The 26,267-nt window shown below is 37.6% G+C and overlaps 3 protein-coding genes across 4 annotated transcripts in view; 2 read left to right on the plus strand and 1 right to left on the minus strand.

Annotated features, from left to right (window-relative positions):
- Window positions 1-26,267, minus strand: part of LOC110840259 (uncharacterized) — a 341,537-nt gene that overhangs the window by 171,071 nt on the left and 144,199 nt on the right. The window lies entirely within an intron of this gene.
- On the plus strand, window positions 1,350-7,090 carry LOC110837177 (uncharacterized). Of its 2 annotated transcripts, none has more exons than XM_022079044.2 (4): window positions 1,350-1,584; window positions 1,872-2,001; window positions 2,367-4,832; window positions 5,871-7,090. In XM_022079044.2, the coding sequence occupies exon 3, from the start codon at window positions 2,403-2,405 to the stop codon at window positions 3,375-3,377; it is 975 nt and encodes a 324-aa protein (XP_021934736.1). In that variant the 5' UTR covers window positions 1,350-1,584; window positions 1,872-2,001; window positions 2,367-2,402; the 3' UTR covers window positions 3,378-4,832; window positions 5,871-7,090. The 2 variants fall into 2 exon arrangements, with proteins under 2 accessions (XP_021934736.1, XP_021934735.1); XM_022079043.2 differs by having other exon boundaries at window positions 1,351-1,584; window positions 1,893-2,001.
- The window catches only part of LOC110837165 (uncharacterized), a 34,183-nt gene continuing 17,269 nt past the window's right edge, over window positions 9,354-26,267 (plus strand). The window contains exons 1-8 of the mRNA XM_087347567.1: window positions 9,354-9,483; window positions 11,128-11,631; window positions 12,774-12,986; window positions 15,372-15,584; window positions 18,472-18,672; window positions 19,813-20,031; window positions 22,921-23,121; window positions 24,262-24,486. Of these exons, the coding sequence (XP_087203693.1) occupies window positions 11,158-11,631; window positions 12,774-12,986; window positions 15,372-15,584; window positions 18,472-18,672; window positions 19,813-20,031; window positions 22,921-23,121; window positions 24,262-24,486 (1,746 nt within the window). The 5' untranslated portion in view covers window positions 9,354-9,483; window positions 11,128-11,157. The remainder of the gene's footprint in view (window positions 9,484-11,127; window positions 11,632-12,773; window positions 12,987-15,371; window positions 15,585-18,471; window positions 18,673-19,812; window positions 20,032-22,920; window positions 23,122-24,261; window positions 24,487-26,267) is intronic.

Below are 26,267 nucleotides of genomic sequence, written 5' to 3' on the forward strand. Positions count from 1 at the left end.
CTTTCGTGTAGAAGGACGTCCGACTAGATTAATTCTGAGCAGGTTCCAGGTGAATTTATTCTTCTGCGCTAGGGACGCAGAATACCTAACTTCTCAATTCGATTACGCAACATCCGTTGCATGTGAATGCCAGTCGCGAATAATCACAAGTCCATTTGTTCTTTTTTATGGCTCTGGTGCGACGTGCGAAATGCGATTCTGTGGTTCACAGATTTTCTCTGGAGTCCGAAAAGACGTTTCCTGGCTAGGTTTCCAGCCCATACGCCTTCTATTTGGATTTTTGGCGAAGATCTGGACACAAGGAATGCATAAAATTTTTTGGCGAGTAACCTTTTGTAAGAAATCCATCCGTAAGACCTAGATAACATTAAACCTTTGAATCCGAAGCTGATCTTTATAATATTTAAACACAATTCAAATATATAATATAATTCAAGTCTATACACAAACTTTAAATTGTTGATGTTAAAATTTAAAAATTAATATTGATATTTTGCGCTATTCATCGTTATTACGATGTTACAGTATCGCGCTTTATACTACTACATGTTTCAATGCATAGCAAAACACAAACATGACGCATTTAAACTATAAATTTAAACACAAACTTTTACCACAAAGAAAACTAAGACCCTCCATTACAGAGATCAACAGGTTAGAGCTGTTTCAGAAATGATCGTTGTTTACAGATAAAATCATACGAAACCCCTGAATTCAATACGATCTGTGAGCAAAATGTAAGGTTACTAAAAGTCAAGTAACGGCGGGTAGTTTAAATAAAAACCATAGAACTTTAAATTTTTAAGGTTAGGCCCGCCCTGTCATGTTACTGACACTAAAAGATTATTTTTCAGATTAAAGTGATGTAGGATCTGAGATTTTCAAGGCGGAGAGTCCAAACATTGCTGCCTTCTGAGCTACAGCGCCGTTTAGTCTGGTTACTTATCGCCCTGATGATGGAGGCAGCAAGGACCTCTTAAACGACGGTAAACTTCTACCAGATTACACGGCGTTACAACCCAGAAGACAGCCATCTTCCAAAATAAATGTTACTGCAAGGATCACAGATCTCAGGGTATCTAATCCTTCACCTGGATTCGAATCCACATAGGCAGGCATGTCACAGCTAAGTTGTCCTCCATTTGTCCTACTCCATTTTGTTTTTTAACTGCTCCATTCTTTTTGGTTTATGCAGTAGAAGGATAATGACCCAATTTAAGGTTTGAAAACTGAACACAATGGTTACAATGAGGCCTGTTCGTTCGTAAATCTCTTTCAACAGGGCGGGGTAAGCGGTCGTATGACTATGACTCATGGGTAAACACAGTATCTTCCTCGAGAGTTCGTATTGCAACTAGGCTCCACTCTCCTCTTATCTGTGTTGTGCGCAACACAAGTACGTCCCTAGCTGCTACAACGAACGAACGCGTGGCAGCAGTGGGAGAGAATCCAGACACACCGACTAAGAGAACGTTACAACTCTCCGCGACCATCAGGTTCTTTGAAGTAACTACTACAAGTCTCTTGTTCGATACTTCGTCATGAAAATGTGCCAAAGCCTTCGCAAGTGAAAAAGGTGTGCAGGTAGGTTCAGTTAAGGAAAGGGAGTGCCTGTGCAGCCGCCATTACAAGTGAGGACAGTGTACAGATGAAGCCTATCGTGGCATGTAACTTTTCGTAACAATTAAATGTCTTTTAACTAAGAACTTTGATATAATTTCACGGCCGTTAGACGTCAACTGCCCTGACTGCTCAGAAAAATGGATAAAATTCGAATCGATAGACTTATCAGGCACGAGAGTTCCTTGAAAGTACTTTGGACTGATTTTATTTAATAATATACATGCACTTTCATTACTTGCAATTTACAGAATCTCGGGTTTTGTTCGTAGCATGGGTCCAGAAATACATCACTCAACAAGAGCCACTACTCTCTCACTCTTTCAGTGTGATTTACTCAGCAATTTCTACAGCAGGCGCCAGCAGGCTAGGTGTTAACACGTAAGTGTTTGTCTCGCGTAACAAAATGTGTTTGTATTCTAATGGTAATAAATAATTTGATACATTTTTATAAAAAAGGAAATGAAGTTGACAGGGTAACATGAACAGAAATTTTTATGTTGAACAAGATTGATTCATACAATGTTTCACGACATATAATTTTAACAGAAAATTGTTTGTATGACGTCACGTCATGAAATTCCTGTGTCTTTGTGAGATTTGAGTTTTTGATGATGATGTTCTGGGTTTTGGTGCCGTGTAGACTCCACGTTAGATGCCAACCCCCCCCCCCCCAAAAAAAATGGCAACATCCTCCTGTGAGTTTGTCACACGTTCCATGGAACATCTTACAATTTCTATTTCAGGTCCAAGGTTCAGTTGCTGATGCAAAAGAAACCAACATGGCAAGAACAGAAGAGATCACGTTGAAGGAAATAGAATGTCCAGTATGTTTCGAGTACATGTCTCCACCCATCATGCTTTGCAGAAGAGGCCATAATCTTTGTCACACGTGCAGAAAAGATATTTCAAAATGCCCAATATGTAAAGAGAAATTCATCACAAAGAACCTGGCTCTTGAAGAGATTGCTAACAAGATAAAATTGCTGCACAATACCATACCACAGCCCAGTAATCATCGATCACCATACGATCTTCTCGATGAACAACGGACCAAGATTGTAATAGCTGAAGAAGTTAGCAGGATCATCCTAAGAGAAGTCAAGTGCAAAGTCTGTCAGAATTATTCTCTCTCTCCGATATACTTCTGTGTCAATGGGCACAGTACGTGTAATGCTTGTAAAAAGTGCAGAACATGCGCTGGTCCCGTCACGAGCGGGAGAAATTTTGCTTTAGAGACGATCGCCAGAAGTGCAGAGTATCAATGTCGATATAGAGATTTTGGATGCGCGTCGATCCTAACGTTACTGCAGGCTCAACACGAGGACGAGTGTGAATACAAACCAGTAATGTGCCCACTGTTTGACGCTGTTGGGGTCAGATGTTCCTGGTCTGGTATAAGTCAAGATTTCAAATTTCACGTGATGCACGAACATGTCTCATGCAGGGTATTTGAGGGAACATTTATAAGCCTGAATATAAGGTACAGCTCAAACACCGTGATATTTGCGCTAAATAAGATGTTTCTTATGTCCATTCTAGTTAAAAATGGGGCAGTCTTGTATAGGTTCAACTTAGAAGGTCCTGCAGATGACATTGACAAATACAAATGTGTAAACAGGTTACTGTCAGGTGGCGATGTAATAACCACATTCGTATTTTCTCCTTCTCCGAAATGGAAGGAATTTTATGGAGGAATTTTTATGGATTGTTCAAGTCCTACGATAATGTTAAATGTTTGCATCCAGAAGACGTAGACATTTTCGTAGCCGATAATCGCTGTTCAAAGATAGGGAATTTGCTTGATCTCCAAGAAATCAGCATTTATTCTTTAATTTAGAAAGTCCTGGGTTTGAGGCTCAGGCTGGAGCTTAGCTGTCAAAGGCAGGCGCTCTGATCAGTCTTTGTAACACGTCTCATTATTACATATGAATTTATTCATATCGAAGTTAATGGTGAAGTTCTTGTCTTTTACTTTTAGAACTACAGTACCGTGACCCCTGACCCCCGCGTCGAATGAAGTGGATCCACGAGTGCTATGCCATTATGAACCAGAACACTATGCTGTTCAAAGTTATTAATTATCATGTCTTGTAAGTTTTAAAAATGATTCCATAAAACGAAACATAAGAGTGTGTACATAATTCTATACAGCACATTAACCTCTGATATGAACCATGTTTGTTGCCTCAGTCAGTAAACAGACTGGCAATTTATTCCCAACAAAATTGTAGTAAGATATAAGTAAATAAATGCAGTAAAGTGCTCTTGAGCAATCGGCCACATCAAAGTTGGCTTGAACATTTTGGAGACCTACTGACTCCATCATCGGGGTCAAAATAGAGGGCAAGACCACAAGTCACTGATACATATTTTTGTATCTGTCTAGCCTTGCACCGATTTCTTTACGTCACTTTAGCGGGAAACATTTGTAGTGGCAGAACACAGCATTGAATTGGACCACTCTTTAAGAATACTGAGACAATAATGTTTACTTCATTAGTTTAGCGTAATTCCTTCCTTAAATGCATGAAGAACGAGATTGTCACAGAACTGTGGGGGAACAGGTCATGTGTTGGCAACACTGAACCTGCTAACACCACACACTTGCATGAAACGCACATGGGAAAGGAGAAAAATGCCTTTCAAGATTTAAACAGAAACTCTTAAGGAAAGGGTTGCTTGGTAGATGTCCGTGAAATTGTCAGGATAATATTAAAACGTATTTTAAAGAAACAATGTGAGAGTGTGTACTTTATTCTTTTTAGGTTTAAACGTCTTCGAATATCTGTCGAGGGGGCCAACTAATTTAACTGTTTTGCAATCTATTTATCGTGTGTTTCTACCAGAGTACAGCAGATGTCTTCATTTCTTATTCGAAGACGAAACGTGACGTTTAAAAGAAACTTCAACAGTCGATGAATAAACAGAGAAAGCAGATATTAGACGTGTCTTGCCACGAGTATGATTTCAGTATGACACTGTTTTTTCTCCACGAACTTGATTCGCATTGCTCATTTATTTTGTTAAAGATCAATTTCGTTTTCCGTGTTGATATTTTTCTTGTACAAGGGAAATTTTTTTAAGTCAACGTCAGGAAATTTCTGTTGGAACAGCACTGATTCTAACTCAAGGTCTGAATATTTCATTTCCTGAGGTCGTTCGTATTGTGTGGGTGAAGACACTGGACCAGCTGTTGAAGACGAATACAGGTATTTCATACAGCCTATTAGATTTAACAAAAAAAAAAAACAACACAAGATCATACAAACACAGCGTGGGTCATGACTTATCTCTGAGAAGTTTTTAAATACATTTCTGAAAGTAGTGACTTTCGTAGGTGATGCAAGGAAGCAGATACACTCAACCTTTTCCAGGTTGCAGAAGTCTCAGTGGTTTACATTTTTACAACAGTGTTATCTGTTGCTTTAATTAAATTACAGTAATTACTGTTGGTTAGGTTAGTAACGTAAAAACAAACTCGGCCATAACATTACGTGGTCATCATATTGAAAGTGCCTTTTCGTCTTAAAATTTCGTGTACTGAGTGTGATATTTTGGTAAACACAATCCGTGAATTCTTAACGTTATACAAGTTAGAATATTCTGTGTCAGAGCTAATGATGGTACATCGCGTGATGACTTTCACTGTCTAATAAAATCCCGCAGCTTTACCGATTTTACGTTTTAATATGTCTCCCCATTTGACCTCTTTCCTGTAAGTTTCCCCAACAAAACTTTATGATGTATGTATGTGTCTTCTGAAACTTACAGAAACAATTATTCGGTTTTTGTCCGTCTAATCACAATTCATATTTAAACTTTACAATTAAGATAATTAAAATATCATTTTATGTTCCTCATCGAACAATCGATTTACAATTGGAACATCTTTTTACAACATGTTTCGGTTTCTATATAAACCATCTTCAGGTGTAAAAGTTAAAATTATAAACTTAAAACTTAATTACAATTTCTGATATGCAACTTTTTGGTGATGTTCACTTCCAGATTAATTTTTTTATATTGGAGTGAATGTTTTTTGATGTCCTACATTCGGCCTGTAATACAAATGATTTAAAGAATTTAAAAGAAATATTAATGAATATGAAAGAATTGTTCGATGAGGAACATAAAATGATATTTTAATTATCTTAATTGTAAATTTTAAATATGAATTGTGATTAGACGGACAAAATCCGAATAATTAATTAAATTTCACAATATGACGCAACCATATCATCTTACAGAAACAAATTACGCGGTTTGACCTGACATGGCTGAAGGCAAGAGCACTAAAATAGTGAGTCTGAAGGACATTGCCCCTCACCTTACGTGTGCACTGTGCACTGAACTCCTGGCAGACGACGTCACAGGAATATGTGAGTCCGGGCACACATTCTGCAGATTCTGCCTGTCACGCCTCGACGAATGCATAAAATGTAACCGCAGATTCGTAAAAGATGCGCGCAATTACATGATCGAGAATATGGCGGAAATTGTGAAATACAAGTGCCAGAACTACTACTTCGGATGCAAAACCCTACTCTCAGCAGATCTTCTTGTGAAACACAACTTGACCTGTCGACGCAGGGCGGTCAGCTGCCCTCTGGAGCAGATTCCAGAAGTGCTATGCTGGTGGAAAGGATGCCTTTCGGAAGTTTTGGATCACGTGAAGAAAAATCACGGAGACAGACTCACAAGCAAAAACTATTTCAGATGTCCTTCGTTGGAATCCACACACTGGTTGACGGAGTATAAAGGAGAACTGTTCCTATATTACAAATACATCAAAGACGGCGAATGGAACGCTTGTGTACAGAGCGTCGGTCTCACAGAAGACGAGTTCAAAGGCGTCTTCATTCTGAGATCACACAACGCCAACAGCAATGAGGTAATTGAAATATCTTTTGTTGTGCAGCTTATTACCAGTCTGGATAATGTGCACAGATCCGGTAGATGCCTTCTGTTGGATCATATAGTAGTTAAACAGTTTATTAAGAATAAACAGATGAACATGATGGTCTCGATTGAAGAGATCCTTAAGCGCTAATTGGTGTTTATTACTACAACGATGGAGGCGATGGTTTGATTAGAACAAAAACATTTCTTGACAACTTCAGCTTCGGTTGGAGCATAACGGACACGACAGTCGTAATTCTCATCTTTTACTGTACCACGTGACACAAACAGACAGAACTATTTGTAAAAAGAGCATTTTTCAGACAGCGCGGATGTACTATTATCGATCACGTTGCAACTGTGATGAAATGTCTTTGTGTGTAGCTTGTTGCTGTCATTGGAGTACAGACGCCGCAATCAAATACGAGCTCTCAACAATTTATTTTGTTTTTAATTATTTTCAAGGTTCTTGCGACATTTTTCGTGATGTACGATTTCCTCAATTTATTTTATAAAAAATGTTCCATACAGCTTTTCATGAAAAATGTAATAAATATAATGCAATTCATCCGTCTTGTGATGATGGTGGTATTTGTATCATAACATTCCTTATTACACGAAGGACACATTCCTTGTCCTCCATTTCCCGTAACATCCTTCAGTCTGCACCGTCCTATACCTCCTCTGGCCTCCTGAGAACACGCTTCTGTGCATACGTTCTGCAATTCATTGTAAATATTTTCTCTCTTTAATGCCAGCTTCTGTATCCGTCTCTCCAACATCCACACATTCCTCACATCGAGTCTTTAAAATTCGAAACAGAATATCTCTTTCTGCAGACTGACGGTCAGTGACCTTCGACTCTCCTTTCTCGCCGTAAAAATTACTGGCTGAATGGTACAGGATGTCCCATGAGTCGCCTGAGCCTATTCCCTGTTGAAGCGAGCGTATGCATCATCGTCACGGTGAACGCTCTGAATCAAAAGTTTGAACTACAGGGTGGGTGGGAAGTAAGTAGACATTAATAAACGCTTTGCATTGGAAATATAGAGGTTATAACCATTTCTCAATGCCTACTTACTTTCTACCCATCCCGTAGTTAAACCATTCAACATCCTAGCTTGCGTTCGTTTTAATATGGTTCTGTAATCGATGATCAGAACTTCAGAATGGTCTTCCACTCACTGTTTGCGACTAATATTTAGTATTCCATACACTTCACACCTCCACCCATCTTATCCTTCTTGATTTTATCACCCTAATAACCTCTGATGAAGAGTACCACATATGAAAACTCCTCATCAAGGCATTTTCTCCAGTCTGTTGCTAAGCTGTCCTTTGTAGGTACAAATAATCTCCTCAGCATCCTCGATCTATGTCCTTCAACGAGTGGAGACGGCAGATTTTACAGCCAACAAGCAGAAGGTAATATTTTGCTTATATTCACTTTGACATTTACCCGAAATATCTGGCAAAATACGTAAAGTATGAGAACATTAATTATTAAAGGCAAGACCGAAATTATACAACCTTTCAAACACACAAGTTACGTTAAAAAAAAATTCTCTACATCGTCATAAAACAGTAATAGTTCTAAAGAGAGAGAACATGAAGTGGGTAATGAAGGCGAAATTAGTTACGACTTTTCTAGAATTGACGGAAACTTCAGCCGACACAAAGATAAACTAAAAACGCTAGGCCTGAAAGTCAGAATATACAAAACCATGCTCCTCTTTATGGGCTGATTTAGTACGGTACTCTGTTGAATGACTCATATTTATGTTAAATGATGACGACTCAAACTACGAAGCACAGAGGCGAGTAAGCCTAGAAAACTACTTACATTGTCAAATGGTGTAGATCCCCTGGTTTGTTTATAAGTTATTATGCTTTAATAAATAAATTTCGTAGAAAAAAAAATTGTATTATGCATTCAGTTGCGATCTGGGGGGTCCTTCAAATTCCATGATAATTGATTTCAATGCTGTTTGGACACAGGTATTTATCAGGTTAAATACAGCTTTGAACTTTGATGGTGGAGGCCTTACGATACGTGATTTTTTAGCCAGAATCAAATCACTGGCTGAATAAACACAGCGTTTCTGAAGAAAAAAATGGTGTGCAATCGGGCTGCAGCACGAAGAAGGGGCAAAGGCACAAGGAAAATAAGGGAAAGAATACGTAAAAAACATAACACACAAATAAATTACAACTTGAGCCAGGAATAGTTTGTGGAATTTTTGTTTTGAAATTATTAATGGTAATAGGGATGTTGAGGAGGTTTAACGTTAGATTCTAACGAAGTCTAGAACTGAGGATTCGAATGCCGAGATGTTATGTTTTTTTCTACATTTCTCTATGGATGCGAGAGCTGGACTCTTGATTCTCCAATGGAGAAAAGATTCGAAGCATTCGAAATGTATTTATATCGACGTATACTACGAATACCCTGGGTGCAAAAAAGTCTCTAACATCCAAGTTCTCAATCGCATGAATAAGCATGCCGTTAAGGAAAGAAATGTCCGGTATTTGGGCCATATCATGAGAGGAGTACTCTACGAGATCTTAAGACTGATCATGGAGAGCAAAATCCAAGGGGAAAGATCCGTCCGTACACCCCAAAACTCCTCGATGAAAGACCTAAGAAGATGGTTCGGATGCCCCTCAATAGACATCTTCCGGGCGGCAGTCTCGAGGACAATGTTCGCCCTGTGGATCGCCAACCTTCGTTCGGAGATGGCGCAGTAAGAAGAAGAATAGGGATGCGTTGAATTTATAAATTTATCAAGGAGTAATTTCCTTGGGCATATTCTAACGCACTAACGAAACACTATAAAACTGTTCCGCCTTGTTTTCGATTCTGAAAGCGCCCAAGACATCGCTTCATGTCACCACCGACGTACACGTCTCTCCATTCAACACGAGACAGTTCTCCAGGTCGGATCGTGGAACAACTGGCAGGTAAGGAAAGGCGTTCACGATTTCCGGCATTAAGAATCGTGCCCCGTGAGCCTTCATTCATTGTCCTATTTATGCAAAATAATGCAGTATATTAAGCTTTAGATTTAAAATTATTTAGAAAAGAATTTTAGTTAAAGGATACGTTTCCAAAACGAGACTTCCCGGTTGAAAGTTGTACGTGCATACAGTTTTAATGACGATTTTATATTCCTGCTATGAAGAACTTTCAATTTATATAAAAAAAAATGTATTAATAAAATATCATGGAAGCAAGTGAGTAATTTAGGATATTGCATAACAAAATAAAAAGTTTGAGATTTATATACGAGACTGTCTAATAGCGAACGAATGTTCAAACTTTTAAAAATTGTTTCGAAACTGTACAAGTTCAATCCTCATCAAGAAATTCTGATTACTAGCAAGTATCGAAAGCTTAAGAAATAGATCTGAAAGCACAGGTGGAGTCAGGACTGGCATGTGGTCTGCTATAAATGATCAAAGGTTCATTCATTTTTTTGGGGCTACTTTTCTGGGAGTTAAACCCAAGGAAGTGCTAAAGTAGAATTTCGACAAGAAGAACAATTTTTGATAAAAATATAAGACTTTATATCTTTCATTGAGCTTTGCGTTAAGTAGCCTTGAATACAATTTAACAACAGTTCTATCATTAAAGTATATTTCAAAAAATATTTTTTACGTATTGCCTTAATAATTACAAAATAATACAATAATTACTAATGAAGCAATCTAATAATTTTTTTTAAATCAATTAAATAAATACTCAATGTTCTAAAGTCAGTATGATTTACATTTTCGTTTTAAGTTCCTTGGAGAACAAAGTTTTAATGAGTGGTTCTGAGTGAATCGCTGGATATTTGTTTCTGAAGTAAGTACAGCAAAGCAAAGCTGTCCAATTATTCGCCATGTAGGCGCTTGGAGGAGAGGAGGTATAGTTCATACTCATATTCCCCATAATATGACAAATGAAAGCTGTCTGCATCTTGTACTTGTAGACAGCCATAAAGTCATACAAATTATAAAGCTATGAGAACTGCATTAGAGCTTAGTTCCTTCATACTTGAGTAGGAATGTTCTTTCGCAGATAAAATGATATTAACAGAAGGTATTAAATATTCAGGGAGACTTAATTTCCTTATCGTATCCTTGTAGCATAAGCTTCGATGTTTTAGACAGGGCAATTTTAATTCACCTCTAAATGTTACTGACGACTATTTTTAATTACTACTAATTTTTTTTGCATTTCTTCATTCGTCCGTCCCAATCCAGAGGGAAGCATAATTACGACTGAAAAGTAAAAAAATTTAAATTAGTAACGCTAATTTCAAAATTGCTTTTAAAGATATACTGAAAACTGTCTATGTAGTAATCTTAAAACCTTGTATACCATGCAGTGTTGAAAATTCATCTAAAATATATAAAATCATGCATACAAAAGAAAATTGTTTGTACCAAACGCGTTTCGACCTCTTGATGTCATCTTCAGTGGCAAAAACTTTATTTCATCGGCCCATCTATTAAAATCATACAATTCATAAAGCGATGGTTCGTTATAAAGCACTGAGCACAAAGCTAAGTAGTATCCTAATATGAGAAATGCTAGTAGAGAAATGTTTACATTTGCAGTGGACAGTCCCAGAAACAGAGGAGCTTAAGATGAAGACTACTGCTATCCTTTTCTCTGTACTCATCTGTCATTTTGTACATGACGACGACGACGATGACGAAAGTGATACAAATGTGGAAGAGGAAGACACAGGAGCAGAGCAAGAAATAGAAGCACATCTGGAAGAATCAGAAACAGAAGGAACTTCGTCATCGAGCTCAGAGTTGCCGGAGATAGAAGGCTTAGAAGGAGTACTATGGAGATTGAAAAACAATGTCCCGAATCATCAAAGTCAGATACCGCATTTTACCAGCGTAGAGGTATACCAGTTCCCGGATCTGAAGTCGATATCGGAACCTCAGACACCCGAACCTGAGTCTGAGGTTCTTACAATAGAGAAGCTAGAGGAGCCAGGGTCGTCGAAAACGGGGTCGAAGTTGAAAAGAAAAAGACCGATTACCCCAGCACTGAAATTGACCGTGCCGGAAGGCGAGAGGGGTAAAAAAAGAATCAAGAAGAAACCGGTAAAGTATCTTGTTCTTATCTTCAAATACTATCTAATAGAATATTTTCACTAGCAAAGTGATACAGATATTTATTCCCACGTCCATTGCCTTTGAGGAGTAATCATACCGAATTTCGTGTTAAAAGTTATTTTCCCCTCCCTTCATATTTTACGGGAATGCTGCGCCATATAGTCTGCCAGAAGTTTACCAACATTTCAGAGGTACTTGCTGCCTCCATCGTCAGAGCGATCGGTAAATGTGAACCAGACTACACGGCGCAACAACCCAGAAGACATTTATCTTCGAACTCGCCGCCGTGAAAAACCTAAAATCCCACATTTACAGAAATGGCTATGATTTCGATGACTGGTTTAACTCTCAATCAGAATCGAGATATCGATTTCAAATAAAATTATTTATGCTAATTGTTAGTTCTGTGGTGCATTTATAAAATGTGGTTAGTCAGTTCGATCTGTTTAGACCCATTTAATTCTCAACCACATTATTTTCTCCCCTCCACCGTAAACCACATACAGTGGTCTCTCAGGCACGTGAAATGCACGTGCAGTGCATAATATGTGTGAAATATGAGGGGAGTAGACAATCAGATCAAGCCCTATATTTGTTTGGTTGTATGGTAGTCCTATGCCAACAAACAAACAAACAAACATTTAAAAATGCTAGAAACTTCGAATTTCTGAGAGATCAGTTAAGTGACAGCAGAGATGTCCGCTCATACCAAATATAATATTAAATACAGGTGAAATTAAAGCAGACCACACGCGTTGTTTCGTGTTTAGTGAGGTAAAATAATGAAGATTTTAAAAGATTAATATTATAAATTTGCTTTACGGTAAACATACGTGGGCATACTCGTATTTATATTAGCTTTGAATCCTTCACAGGAATGAGATTGAAAAGAAATTATAGGACAGAAAGTCGTAACATATAAATTCTGAAGAAATCAAAACGTCTTTATCACAAGCGAACAGGTCAGGATAATCTAATGGTAGACATACAAAACAAACTTGATAACAAGGGCAATTTTATTCATGAAATTAGACACCTACCTCCTCGCAACATGCTGGTTCTGGAGGTTGGTTATAAACTTCAAAATTATATACGGCTAGATTTATACATTCTGCCTGCTATCTCCACAGGTAGAAGAATCTAAACCGGGCAGACTATCAGTTCCTGGTGGCCACGCGACTCCTTCCACATCTAGGCAGCCAGCCCCAGACCCCTACCCCATCCCCATCCTACCGACTGCCACCCATTGCCCAGTAAACAACATCCCAAATATGATTTGCCTTTGGTTTGGAACTAGAGATGAGTTAGCGGCACACATGGAGGGTGTACACTCTGATATTATGGTAAGTCTTAGCTTCGGATGCCGGGCTACTAGTACGACTATGGCACTAATACTCTACAAGGATGAAGTGTTCCTCTATTACAAGTTGATTACAGAAGATAGGAATTGGCACATATTTTTACAGAAAGCTGGCATCACGCAGCAGCATTTTAATTACAGTATCACGCTTAGCACAGGTTTGCCAGTAAACGATAGCATCAGCACGTTTTCCGTGACTGATATTTCAGATAAGTTCGAATGTATTTACAGAAATGCTTTTAGTAGCACGCATTTTGCTATAGAACCTTACATATCAGGCAACGAAGTGAACATGACGGTAAAAATAGAAGCTCGCTCTTGGTATTAAAACCTTGTGCCCCTCTATCAGAACATCGGACTATCTACTGTATGGCAAGCGGAAGTAGAACCTTAAGTATTACAAAAATTCATTTTACTTCTAAGGCCTTTTTTATTTTACGTAAAAAAATTACTGATGTAACAGGCCCGAATATAAGAACTGTATTGACGTCCAGAAATATTAACCAATGACTCAAATTGTTTTTTTGACAATGCAAATTAGTATTTTTAAATCATCGTAAAGTGTGTTTTAACTGAGAAATGACAATTAATTTTAAGTAAATTAAGAATCTGAATTTGATACGTAAACTTATTTTACGTGTCTGTAGACTACTTCAGAAACAGCACTTCCATATAAAATGTGTACAATACTGACAACAGGTAAAGAATCTTAAGTGCCAAAAATTGAGTTTGATTATTTTGTGCATTAGTGTGAACGCAGACCTGAATGTTAAGCTCAGTGTCTTGAGTGAAGTTAATCACACGAACCAGGACGAAAGCCTTAAAAATGTTGTTATATTCTTATTAGTAGTTTTTTTAAGATGTCATTAAATGTGTTTTTATTGAGATATGACATTTAGTATTAAGTAATAAGAAACCCAGGATATGTTAAACGTAATTCAATGAAAAATGTCACATCTGTTAGTGAGACCTTAAAATTTCCATATTCTGCAAAACTGCAAAATGTGTTTCAACTGAAGAACTCGCAATGTTAATTCAAATAAAGCGACGGTTTTGATTACTTTGGCTATTTTTATCTGTAAACTTAGTCATGGGCAATACTTTTGTATCGAAAGATGAAAAAGACAATTTATTAAATAAATGTGTTAAATAAGTTCAGAAACAGTTACTTGACATTTGTACAACATAAGAATACCTTATTTGTATGCACCTGCATTTGTCATTCCGTTCAAAATATTGTTATAATCCTTTGGCGTATCTCTTGTGCTGTATCTGTAATTGGCCTTCTGGCTGTTGATACAGCACTCTGACAACAAAGAATTTAAGAAAAACTCGATTGTTTAAAGCCATTATTAAGTAATAGCATAAACGAATATATCATATTGAATACTATTTGTAATAGTGTTAGTAAAGAGAACCATATTTGCGCCCTGGATGGCAGGTGTTCGTATAAATTTTCAGCTCTTGAAGGCTACTTTGAGGTGGACACAGCTCGCAAAATTTTGCATCTGCAGGTAACCATCGTTAAACCAACAGGACGGTCACTAAACATTACCATTGCAATATTACATCTGCAGTCAAATTTCGAATAATAAGTCGTCGTGTGTTGTCTTAATCCAAAGAGACGAAATTCCTACCTAAGGATCGCACATTGGGATAAAACCAAGATCTAGCATTTTTGCTTGGATTCTGTTAATAAAGATCCCTTCTATAAGAATATTGCAAGAATACATGTTTTAAACAGGACTAGCGAACCCCAGCTTCTCTTATGTCGGTGTTAACGGAGGAAGAGATGTTTATATTAGTAGTCGTGTACCAGACAGCTTGGAAGCAAGTTGGTTGTATGGTAGTCCTATGCCAACAAACAAACAATAAACATTTAAAAATGTTAGAAACTTCGAATTTCTGAGAGATCAGTTAAGTGACAGCAGAGATGTCCGCTCATACCAAATATAATATTAAATACAGATGAAATTAAAGCAGACCACACGCGTTGTTTCGTGTTTAGTGAGGTAAAATAATGAAGATTTTAAAAGATTAATATTATAAATTTGCTTTACGGTAAACATACGTGGGCATACTCGTATTTATATTAGCTTGGAATCCTTCACAGGAATGAGATTGAAAAGAAATTATAGGACAGAAAGTCGTAACATATAAATTCTGAAGAAATCAAAACGTCTTTATCACAAGCGAACAGGTCAGGATAATCTAATGGTAGACATACAAAACAAACTTGATAACAAGGGCAATTTTATTCATGAAATTAGACACCTACCTCCTCGCAACATGCTGGTTCTGGAGGTTGGTTATAAACTTCAAAATTATATACGGCTAGATTTATACATTCTGCCTGCTATCTCCACAGGTAGAAGAATCTAAACCGGGCAGACTATCAGTTCCTGGTGGCCACGCGACTCCTTCCACATCTAGGCAGCCAGCCCCAGACCCCTACCCCATCCCCATCCTACCGACTGCCACCCATTGCCCAGTAAACAACATCCCAAATATGATTTGCCTTTGGTTTGGAACTAGAGATGAGTTAGCGGCACACATGGAGGGTGTACACTCTGATATTATGGTAAGTCTTAGCTTCGGATGCCGGGCTACTAGTACGACTATGGCACTAATACTCTACAAGGATGAAGTGTTCCTCTATTACAAGTTGATTACAGAAGATAGGAATTGGCACATATTTTTACAGAAAGCTGGCATCACGCAGCAGCATTTTAATTACAGTATCACGCTTAGCACAGGTTTGCCAGTAAACGATAGCATCAGCACGTTTTCCGTGACTGATATTTCAGATAAGTTCGAATGTATTTACAGAAATGCTTTTACATGCACGCATTTTGCTATAGAACCTTACATATCAGGCAACGAAGTGAACATGACGGTAACAATAGAAGCTAACTCTTGGGATTAAAACCTTGTGCCCCTCTATCAGAACATCGGACTATCTACTGTATGGCAACCGGAAGTTATTGAGGAACGTATGTAGTATATTTTGTAATAGGGTTTGTGTAAATATCTCCATTCTTTTTATACATATGGCACGCTAACTCAATTATGGCGCTTTTACTGATAATTTTTCATCTTTCCGATGTTCACATAGAATTTTAGTTGCTAGACTAATCGAGAGGGGCGACCAAATTCACGTAAAAATATAGATTAGAGTATGCACTTTAAGATGAGGCCTGTTTCGTTTGCTAGTTTTTGCTAATGTGAGTGTCATGAATTTTTTTTCTCCAGAATTATAAGAAATATATCCGTTGTTGTGCAAAAGGAATACAGATTGTGATGAACTTTATGCTTATATTCTTAAAAGATTAGATATTGTTATTCTGAAAATAGAAACTGTTTATAAGAGTGATTTTGAAGAATCTGCGTAGCAATTTTAATAAAAAGTGGGTACAGTGTACCCGCAATAAGAATTTCTTTTTAGATAAGATTTCTAACTGGTTAGATGTGAATCTAAATTTGCCAGAAACATTAGTAGAGCAGATAAAACAAAAGTAAGAGGGATGAGCCATCGACACGTGGGGTCAGGGGTAGGCGAAGAAAACTTTTTCAAGAATGTAGTGATTGAGGAAAACGGAAAAAAATTCAGCCTTTAGTGGAAATTCACTCAAGCGAAGAACTGGTATATGCTGCAAAATATTCTTTACATGCATCTGGTAAGAGAGATGCTGCAGTTATTCTAAAGGGAATGACAGAAACACCAAAAAGGGCTTACAAAGCAGCAGTACATTTACGCCAGAGGAGGCTTTAGCTCTTTTTTTTTGTATAAAATAGATTCACAAAGCAGCAGTATCTTAACATCCGAAAATAGACCAAAATGAGGTATTCTGACATATAAGTAAGGCTACAGTCAGTTACAGATAAAACTATTGAGAGGCTTATAATTTCACAAGTGATAAAAGAATATGTATCCAGTAATGAACAATTGCATGTAATTTTTAAGTGGGGTTGTGGTTATAGTGGCCATAGCACCTACAAACAAAGATTCAACTACACTACCCCTAGTGATGCCAGTATTTTTGTAATCTCATATATGCCCCTGCAGCTTTATGCAACATTCTCCTCAAACACACGAAACAAAATTTTATGGCGAAACCCAAGGCCTTCGTCCACAAGGCTCTGCAGGCCAACAAAATTATTAATGGGAAAAGAGACCACCGATTTGACAGTAAGAGAAATTGAAAACTTTGAGAAAGAAATTGAACTACCGACCCCAACCAAATTAAATCATAATGGAAGTGAACTGTTTGTCAACCAACCATTTGTGATGGCAATGGTTGACGGAAAGGTATGCAGTTCATTAAAAGAACAATCATCACAAAACTGCTATGTATGTGGAGCTGTTTCGAAGGACGTGGACAATTTAAATCTTACCACTGTTTGTCCGGACACCCCCCCCTTCCGGTTTGGGTTGTCAACTCTCCACGTCTATATACGATTCTCTTAATCTCTTTTGCACATTGCATATAGGCTACCAAAAAAAAATGTCAGGTTATTGCAAAAGATAAAGAAACATTCGAAATCAGAAAGAAGGAAATTTTAACATATTTCAGATTACAACTAGGTCTTCTTGTAGATCAACCGAGACCGAGAGGTTCTGGAACTTCTAAAGATGGCAACACTGCAAGACGATTCTTTGAAAATCCTGAAATATCGGCGAATATTACCGAAATTAATGAAGATCTTATTCGCCGATTTTTATATAATTTTTGTACACCTTGTCTTGTGGATACACAGTGAATGTTGAGGCATTTGATAAATATACCATGGAAAGAGCAAATTTATATGTTAATTTATATCCATGGTACTGTATGCCTGCAAGTGTCCACAAGATACTGATTCATGACGGAAAAATTACAGAATCTGCCTATCGGATTGTTATCTATGCCCAAGAGGTCGGCACAAAGATGTGCGATGATACAGACTCGATCACACCAGGAAATGTTCGCGCGAACGAAATTTAGAAGATGTCTTGCAAATGTTACTAGTTTCTTCTGATTCTTTAATATCGCAGATTAAACAGCCCTCGATAGCAAGGAAGACACATTTACCTTCTGAAGTACTCAAATTATTGAAGGAACCGGATATCGATACTGATAAGCAACAACATGAGGACGAGGAAGGATACAGCTCTTCGGATGCTTCGGATGTCTCTTCCGATGAAGAACACTGACATGAATAATGCTCTGAGTTAAATATTTATGTATTAATGTTGTGTATTCGAAAGTAAAGTAGCTTTTATAATTATATTTGCAGTGTAGTGATAATTTGTTTCTACTAACATGATTTGCATGCATTATTTTTCCTTATTCAGAGGCGTATTTCGCCCTTTTTACACATAAAACTACTTAATATATATTATAAAATAATATATCGCACTTTTTGCTGTCAGAATTTTCATCTTCAATATTCAGATTAAAATAAATCAGATTTCTATTTTTCTTCAGATTCAGTTCCCGGATCTGACGTCGATATTGGAACCTCAGACAGCCGAACCTGAGTCTGAGGTTCTTATAATAGAGAAGCCAGAGGAGCCAGGGTCGTCGAAAACGGGGTCGAAGTTGAAAAGAAAAGGACCGATTACCCCAGCACTGAAATTGACCGTGCCGGAAGGCGAGAGGGGTAAAAAAAGAATCAAGAAGAAACCGGTAAAGTATCTTGTTCTTATCTTCAAATACTATCTAATAGAATATTTTCACTAGCAAAGTGATACAGATATTTATTCCCACGTCCATTGCCTTTGAGGAGTAATCATACCGAATTTCGTGTTAAAGTTATTTTCCCCTCCCTTCATATTTTACGGGAATGCTGCGCCATATAGTCTGCCAGAAGTTTACCAACATTTCAGAGGTCCTTGCTGCCTCCATCGTCAGAGCGATCGGTAAATGTGAACCAGACTACACGGCGCAACAACCCAGAAGACATTTATCTTCGAACTCGCCGCCGTGAAAAACCTAAAATCCCGCATTTACAGAAATGGCTATGATTTCGATGACTGGTTTAACTCTCAATCAGAATCGAGATATCGATTTCAAATAAAATTATTTATGCTAATTGTTAGTTCTGTGGTGCATTTATAAAATGTGGTTAGTCAGTTCGATCTGTTCAGACCCATTTAATTCTCAACCACATTATTTTCTCCCCTCCACCGTAAACCACATACAGTGGTCTCTCAGGCACGTGAAATGCACGTGCAGTGCATAATATGTGTGAAATATGAGGGGAGTAGACAATCAGATCAAGCCCTATATTTGTTTGGTTGTATGGTAGTCCTATGCCAACAAACAAACAATAAACATTTAAAAATGTTAGAAACTTCGAATTTCTGAGAGATCAGTTAAGTGACAGCAGAGATGTCCGCTCATACCAAATATAATATTAAATACAGATGAAATTAAAGCAGATCACACGCGTTGTTTCGTGTTTAGTGAGGTAAAATAATGAAGATTTTAAAAGATTAATATTATAAATTTGCTTTACGGTAAACATACGTGGGCATACTCGTATTTATATTAGCTTTGAATCCTTCACAGGAATGAGATTGAAAAGAAATTATAGGACAGAAAGTCGTAACATATAAATTCTGAAGAAATCAAAACGTCTTTATCACAAGCGAACAGGTCAGGATAATCTAATGGTAGACATACAAAACAAACTTGATAACAAGGGCAATTTTATTCATGAAATTAGACACCTACCTCCTCGCAACATGCTGGTTCTGGAGGTTGGTTATAAACTTCAAAATTATATACGGCTAGATTTATACATTCTGCCTGCTATCTCCACAGGTAGAAGAATCTAAACCGGGCAGACTATCAGTTCCTGGTGGCCACGCGACTCCTTCCACATCTAGGCAGCCCGACCCAGACCCAGACCCCTACCCCATCCCCATCCTACCGACTGCCATCCATTGCCCAGTAAACAAGATCCCAAATATGATTTGCCTTTGGTTTGGAACTAAAGATGAGTTAGCGGAACACTTGAGGGGTGCACACTCGCATCTTATGGTAAGTCGTAGCTTCGGATGCCGGGCTACTAGTACGACTATGGCACTAATACTCTACAAGGATGAAGTGTTCCTCTATTACAAGTTGATTACAGAAGATAGGAATTGGCACATATTTTTACAGAAAGCTGGTATCACGCAGCAGCATTTTAATTACAGTATCACGCTTAGCACAGGTTTGCCAGTAAACGATAGCATCAGCACGTTTTCCGTGACTGATATTTCAGATAAGTTCGAATGTATTTACAGAAATGCTTTTACATGCACGCATTTTGCTATAGAACCTTACATATCAGGCAACGAAGTGAACATGACGGTAACAATAGAAGCTAACTCTTGGGATTAAAACCTTGTGCCCCTCTATCAGAACATCGGACTATCTACTGTATGGCAACCGGAAGTTATTGAGGAACGTATGTAGTATATTTTGTAATAGGTTTTGTATAAATATCTCCATTCTTTTTATACATATGGCACGCTAACTCAATTATGGCGCTTTTACTGATAATTTTTCATCTTTCCGATTTTCACATAGAATTTTAGTTGCTAGACTAATCGAGAGGGGCGACCAAATTCACGTAAAAATATAGATTAGAGTATGCACTTTAAGATGAGGCCTGTTTCGTTTGCTAGTTTTTGCTAATGTGAGTGTCATGAATTTTTTTTCTCCAGAATTATAAGAAATATATCCGTTGTTGTGCAAAAGGAATACAGATTGTGATGAACTTTATGCTTATATTCTTAAAAGATTAGATATTGTTATTCTGAAAATAGAAACCGTTTATAAGAGTGATTTTGAAGAATCTGCGTAGCAATTTTAATAAAAAGTGGGTACAGTGTCACCGCAATAAGAATTTCTTTTTAGATAAGATTTCTAACTGGTTAGATGTGAATCTAAATTTGCCAGAAACATTAGTAGAGCAGATAAAACAAAAGTAAGAGGGATGAGCCATCGACACGTGGGGTCAGGGGTAGGCGAAGAAAACTTTTTCAAGAATGTAGTGATTGAGGAAAACGGAAAAAAATTCAGCCTTTAGTGGAAATTCACTCAAGCGAAGAACTGGTATATGCTGCAAAATATTCTTTACATGCATCTGGTAAGAGAGATGCTGCAGTTATTCTAAAGGGAATGACAGAAACACCAAAAAGGGCTTACAAAGCAGCAGTACATTTACGCCAGAGGAGGCTTTAGCTCTTTTTTTTGTATAAAATAGATTCACAAAGCAGCAGTATCTTAACATCCGAAAATAGACCAAATTGAGGTATTCTGACATATAAGTAAGGCTACAGTCAGTTACAGATAAAACTATTGAGAGGCTTATAATTTCACAAGTGATAAAAGAATATGTATCCAGTAATGAACAATTGCATGTAATTTTTAAGTGGGGTTGTTGTGGTTATAGTGGCCATAGCACCTACAAACAAAGAGTCAACTACACTACCCCTAGTGATGCCAGTATTTTTGTAATCTCATATATGCCCCTGCAGCTTTATGCAACATTCTCCTCAAACACACGAAACAAAATTTTATGGCGAAACACAAGGCCTTCGTCCACAAGGCTCTGCAGGCCAACAAAATTATTAATGGGAAAAGAGACCACCGATTTGACAGTAAGAGAAATTGAAAACTTTGAGAAAGAAATTGAACTACCGACCCCAACCAAATTAAATCATAATGGAAGTGAACTGTTTGTCAACCAACCATTTGTGATGGCAATGGTTGACGGAAAGGTATGCAGTTCATTAAAAGAACAATCATCACAAAACTGCTATGTATGTGGAGCTGTTTCGAAGGACGTGGACAATTTAAATCTTACCACTGTTTGTCCGGACACCCCCCCCTTCCGGTTTGGGTTGTCAACTCTCCACGTCTATATACGATTCTCTTAATCTCTTTTGCACATTGCATATAGGCTACCAAAAAAAAATGTCAGGTTATTGCAAAAGATAAAGAAACATTCGAAATCAGAAAGAAGGAAATTTTAACATATTTCAGATTACAACTAGGTCTTCTTGTAGATCAACCGAGACCGAGAGGTTCTGGAATTTCTAAAGATGGCAACACTGCACGACGATTCTTTGAAAATCCTGAAATATCGGCGAATATTACCGGAATTAATGAAGATCTTATTCGCCGATTTTTATATAATTTTTGTACACCTTGTCTTGTGGATACACAGTGAATGTTGAGGCATTTGATAAATATACCATGGAAAGAGCAAATTTATATGTTAATTTATATCCATGGTACTGTATGCCTGCAAGTGTCCACAAGATACTGATTCATGACGGAAAAATTACAGAATCTGCCTATCGGATTGTTATCTATGCCCAAGAGGTCGGCACAAAGATGTGCGATGATACAGACTCGATCACACCAGGAAATGTTCGCGCGAACGAAATTTAGAAGATGTCTTGCAAATGTTACTAGTTTCTTCTGATTCTTTAATATCGCAGATTAAACAGCCCTCGATAGCAAGGAAGACACGTTTACCTTCTGAAGTACTCAAATTATTGAAGGAACCGGATATCGATACTGATAAGCAACAACATGAGGACGAGGAAGGATACAGCTCTTCGGATGCTTCGGATGTCTCTTCCGATGAAGAACACTGACATGAATAATGCTCTGAGTTAAATATTTATGTATTAATGTTGTGTATTCGAAAGTAAAGTAGCTTTTATAATTATATTTGCAGTGTAGTGATAATTTGTTTCTACTAACATGATTTGCATGCATTATTTTTCCTTATTCAGAGGCGTATTTCGCCCTTTTTACACATAAAACTACTTAATATATTTTATAAAATAATATATCGCACTTTTTGCTGTCAGAATTTTCATCTTCAATATTCAGATTAAAATAAATCAGATTTCTATTTTTCTTCAGATTCAGTTCCCGGATCTGACGTCGATATTGGAACCTCAGACAGCCGAACGTGAGTCTGAGGTTCTTATAATAGAGAAGCCAGAGGAGCCAGGGTCGTCGAAAACGGGGTCGAAGTTGAAAAGAAAAGGACCGATTACCCCAGCACTGAAATTGACCGTGCCGGAAGGCGAGAGGGGTAAAAAAAGAATCAAGAAGAAACCGGTAAAGTATCTTGTTCTTATCTTCAAATACTATCTAATAGAATATTTTCACTAGCAAAGTGATACAGATATTTATTCCCACGTCCATTGCCTTTGAGGAGTAATCATACCGAATTTCGTGTTAAAGTTATTTTCCCCTCCCTTCATATTTTACGGGAATGCTGCGCCATATAGTCTGCCAGAAGTTCACCAACAATTCAGAGGTCCTTGCTGCCTCCATCGTCAGAGCGATAGGTAAATGTGAACCAGACTACACGGCGCAACAACCCAGAAGACATTTATCTTCGAACTCGCCGCCGTGAAAAACCTAAAATTCCGCATTTACAGAAATGGCTATGATTTCGATGACTGGTTTAACTCTCAATCAGAATCGAGATATCGATTTCAAATAAAATTATTTATGCTAATTGTTAGTTCTGTGGTGCATTTATAAAATGTGGTTAGTCAGTTCGATCTGTTTAGACCCATTTAATTCTCAACCACATTATTTTCTCCCCTCCACCGTAAACCACATACAGTGGTTTCTCAGGCACGTGAAATGCACGTGCAGTGCATAATATGTGTGAAATATGAGGGGAGTAGACAATCAGATCAAGCCCTATATTTGTTTGGTTGTATGGTAGTCATATGCCAACAAACAAACAATAAACATTTAAAAATGTTAGAAACTTCGAATTTCTGAGAGATCAGTTAAGTGACAGCAGAGATGTCCGCTCATACCAAATATAATATTAAATACAGATGAAATTAAAGCAGACCACACGCGTTGTTTCGTGTTTAGTGAGGTAAAATAATGAAGATTTTAAAAGATTAATATTATAAATTTGCTTTACGGTAAACATACGTGGGCATACTCGTATTTATATTAGCTTGGAATCCTTCACAGGAATGAGATTGAAAAGAAATTATAGGACAGAAAGTCGTAACATATAAATTCTGAAGAAATCAAAACGTCTTTATCACAAGCGAACAGGTCAGGATAATCTAATGGTAGACATACAAAACAAACTTGATAACAAGGGCAATTTTATTCATGAAATTAGACACCTACCTCCTCGCAACATGCTGGTTCTGGAGGTTGGTTATAAACTTCAAAATTATATACGGCTAGATTTATACATTCTGCCTGCTATCTCCACAGGTAGAAGAATCTAAACCGGGCAGAGTATCAGTTCCTGGTGGCCACGCGACTCCTTCCACATCTAGGCAGCCCGACCCAGACCCAGACCCCTACCCCATCCCCATCCCCATCCTACCGACTGCCGTCCATTGCCCAGTAAACATGATCCCAAATATGATTTGCGATTGGTTTGAAGCTAGAGATGGGTTAATACGACACATGTTCATTGCACACTCGGATATTAAGGTAAGTCGTAGCTTCGGATGCCGGGCTACTAGTACGACTATGGCACTAATACTCTACAAGGATGAAGTGTTCCTCTATTACAAGTTGATTACAGAAGATAGGAATTGGCACATTTTTTTACAGAAAGCTGGCATCACGCAGCAGCATTTTAATTACAGTATCACGCTTAGCACAGGTTTGCCAGTAAACGATAGCATCAGCACGTTTTCCGTGACTGATATTTCAGATAAGTTCGAATGTATTTACAGAAATGCTTTTACATGCACGCATTTTGCTATAGAACCTTATATATCAGGCAACGAAGTGAACATGACGGTAACAATAGAAGCTAACTCTTGGGATTAAAACCTTGTGCCCCTCTATCAGAACATCGGACTATCTACTGTATGGCAACCGGAAGTTATTGAGGAACGTATGTAGTATATTTTGTAATAGGGTTTGTATAAATATCTCCATTCTTTTTATACATATGGCACGCTAACTCAATTATGGCGCTTTTACTGATAATTTTTCATCTTTCCTATGTTCACATAGAATTTTAGTTGCTAGACTAATCGAGAGGGGCGACCAAATTCACGTAAAAATATAGATTAGAGTATGCACTTTAAGATGAGGCCTGTTTCGTTTGCTAGCTTTTGCTAATGTGTGTCTCGTGAATTTTTTTTCTCCAGAATTATAAGAAATATATCCGTTGTGCAAAAGGAATACAGATTGTGATGAACTTTATGCTTATATTCTTAAAAGATTAGATATTGTTATTCTGAAAATAGAAACCGTTTATAAGAGTGATTTTGAAGAATCTGCGTAGCAATTTTAATAAAAAGTGGGTACAGTGTCACCGCAATAAGAATTTCTTTTTAGATAAGATTTCTAACTGGTTAGATGTGAATCTAAATTTGCCAGAAACATTAGTAGAGCAGATAAAACAAAAGTAAGAGGGATGAGCCATCGACACGTGGGGTCAGGGGTAGGCGAAGAAAACTTTTTCAAGAATGTAGTGATTGAGGAAAACGGAAAAAAATTCAGCCTTTAGTGGAAATTCACTCAAGCGAAGAACTGGTATATGCTGCAAAATATTCTTTACATGCATCTGGTAAGAGAGATGCTGCAGTTATTCTAAAGGGAATGACAGAAACACCAAAAAGGGCTTACAAAGCAGCAGTACATTTACGCCAGAGGAGGCTTTAGCTCTTTTTTTTGTATAAAATAGATTCACAAAGCAGCAGTATCTTAACATCCGAAAATAGGCCAAAATGAGGTATTCTGACATATAAGTAAGGCTACAGTCAGTTACAGATAAAACTATTGAGAGGCTTATAATTTCACAAGTGATAAAAGAATATGTATCCAGTAATGAACAATTGCATGTAATTTTTAAGTGGGGTTGTTGTGGTTATAGTGGCCATAGCACCTAAAAAACAAAGATTCAACTACACTACCCCTAGTGATGCCAGTATTTTTGTAATCTCATATATGCCCCTGCAGCTTTATGCAACATTCTCCTCAAACACACGAAACAAAATTTTATGGCGAAACCCAAGGCCTTCGTCCACAAGGCTCTGCAGGCCAACAAAATTATTAATGGGAAAAGAGACCACCGATTTGACAGTAAGAGAAATTGAAAACTTTGAGAAAGAAATTGAACTACTGACCCCAACCAAATTAAATCATAATGGAAGTGAACTGTTTGTCAACCAAACATTTGTGATGGCAATGGTTGACGGAAAGGTATGCAGTTCATTAAAAGAACAATCATCACAAAACTGCTATGTATGTGGAGC

The sequence above is a fragment of the Zootermopsis nevadensis genome, unplaced genomic scaffold (assembly GCF_977971745.1).
Source record: "Zootermopsis nevadensis isolate Lab colony 2312 unplaced genomic scaffold, Znev_1.0 Znev_ptg000012l, whole genome shotgun sequence".
NCBI classification, from domain to species: domain Eukaryota; kingdom Metazoa; phylum Arthropoda; class Insecta; order Blattodea; family Termopsidae; genus Zootermopsis; species Zootermopsis nevadensis.

Bases quoted from the DNA above. Each gene is read 5' to 3' on its own strand.
- LOC110837177 (XM_022079044.2), top strand. From the start codon at position 2,403: ATGGCAAGAACAGAAGAGATCACGTTGAAGGAAATAGAATGTCCAGTA.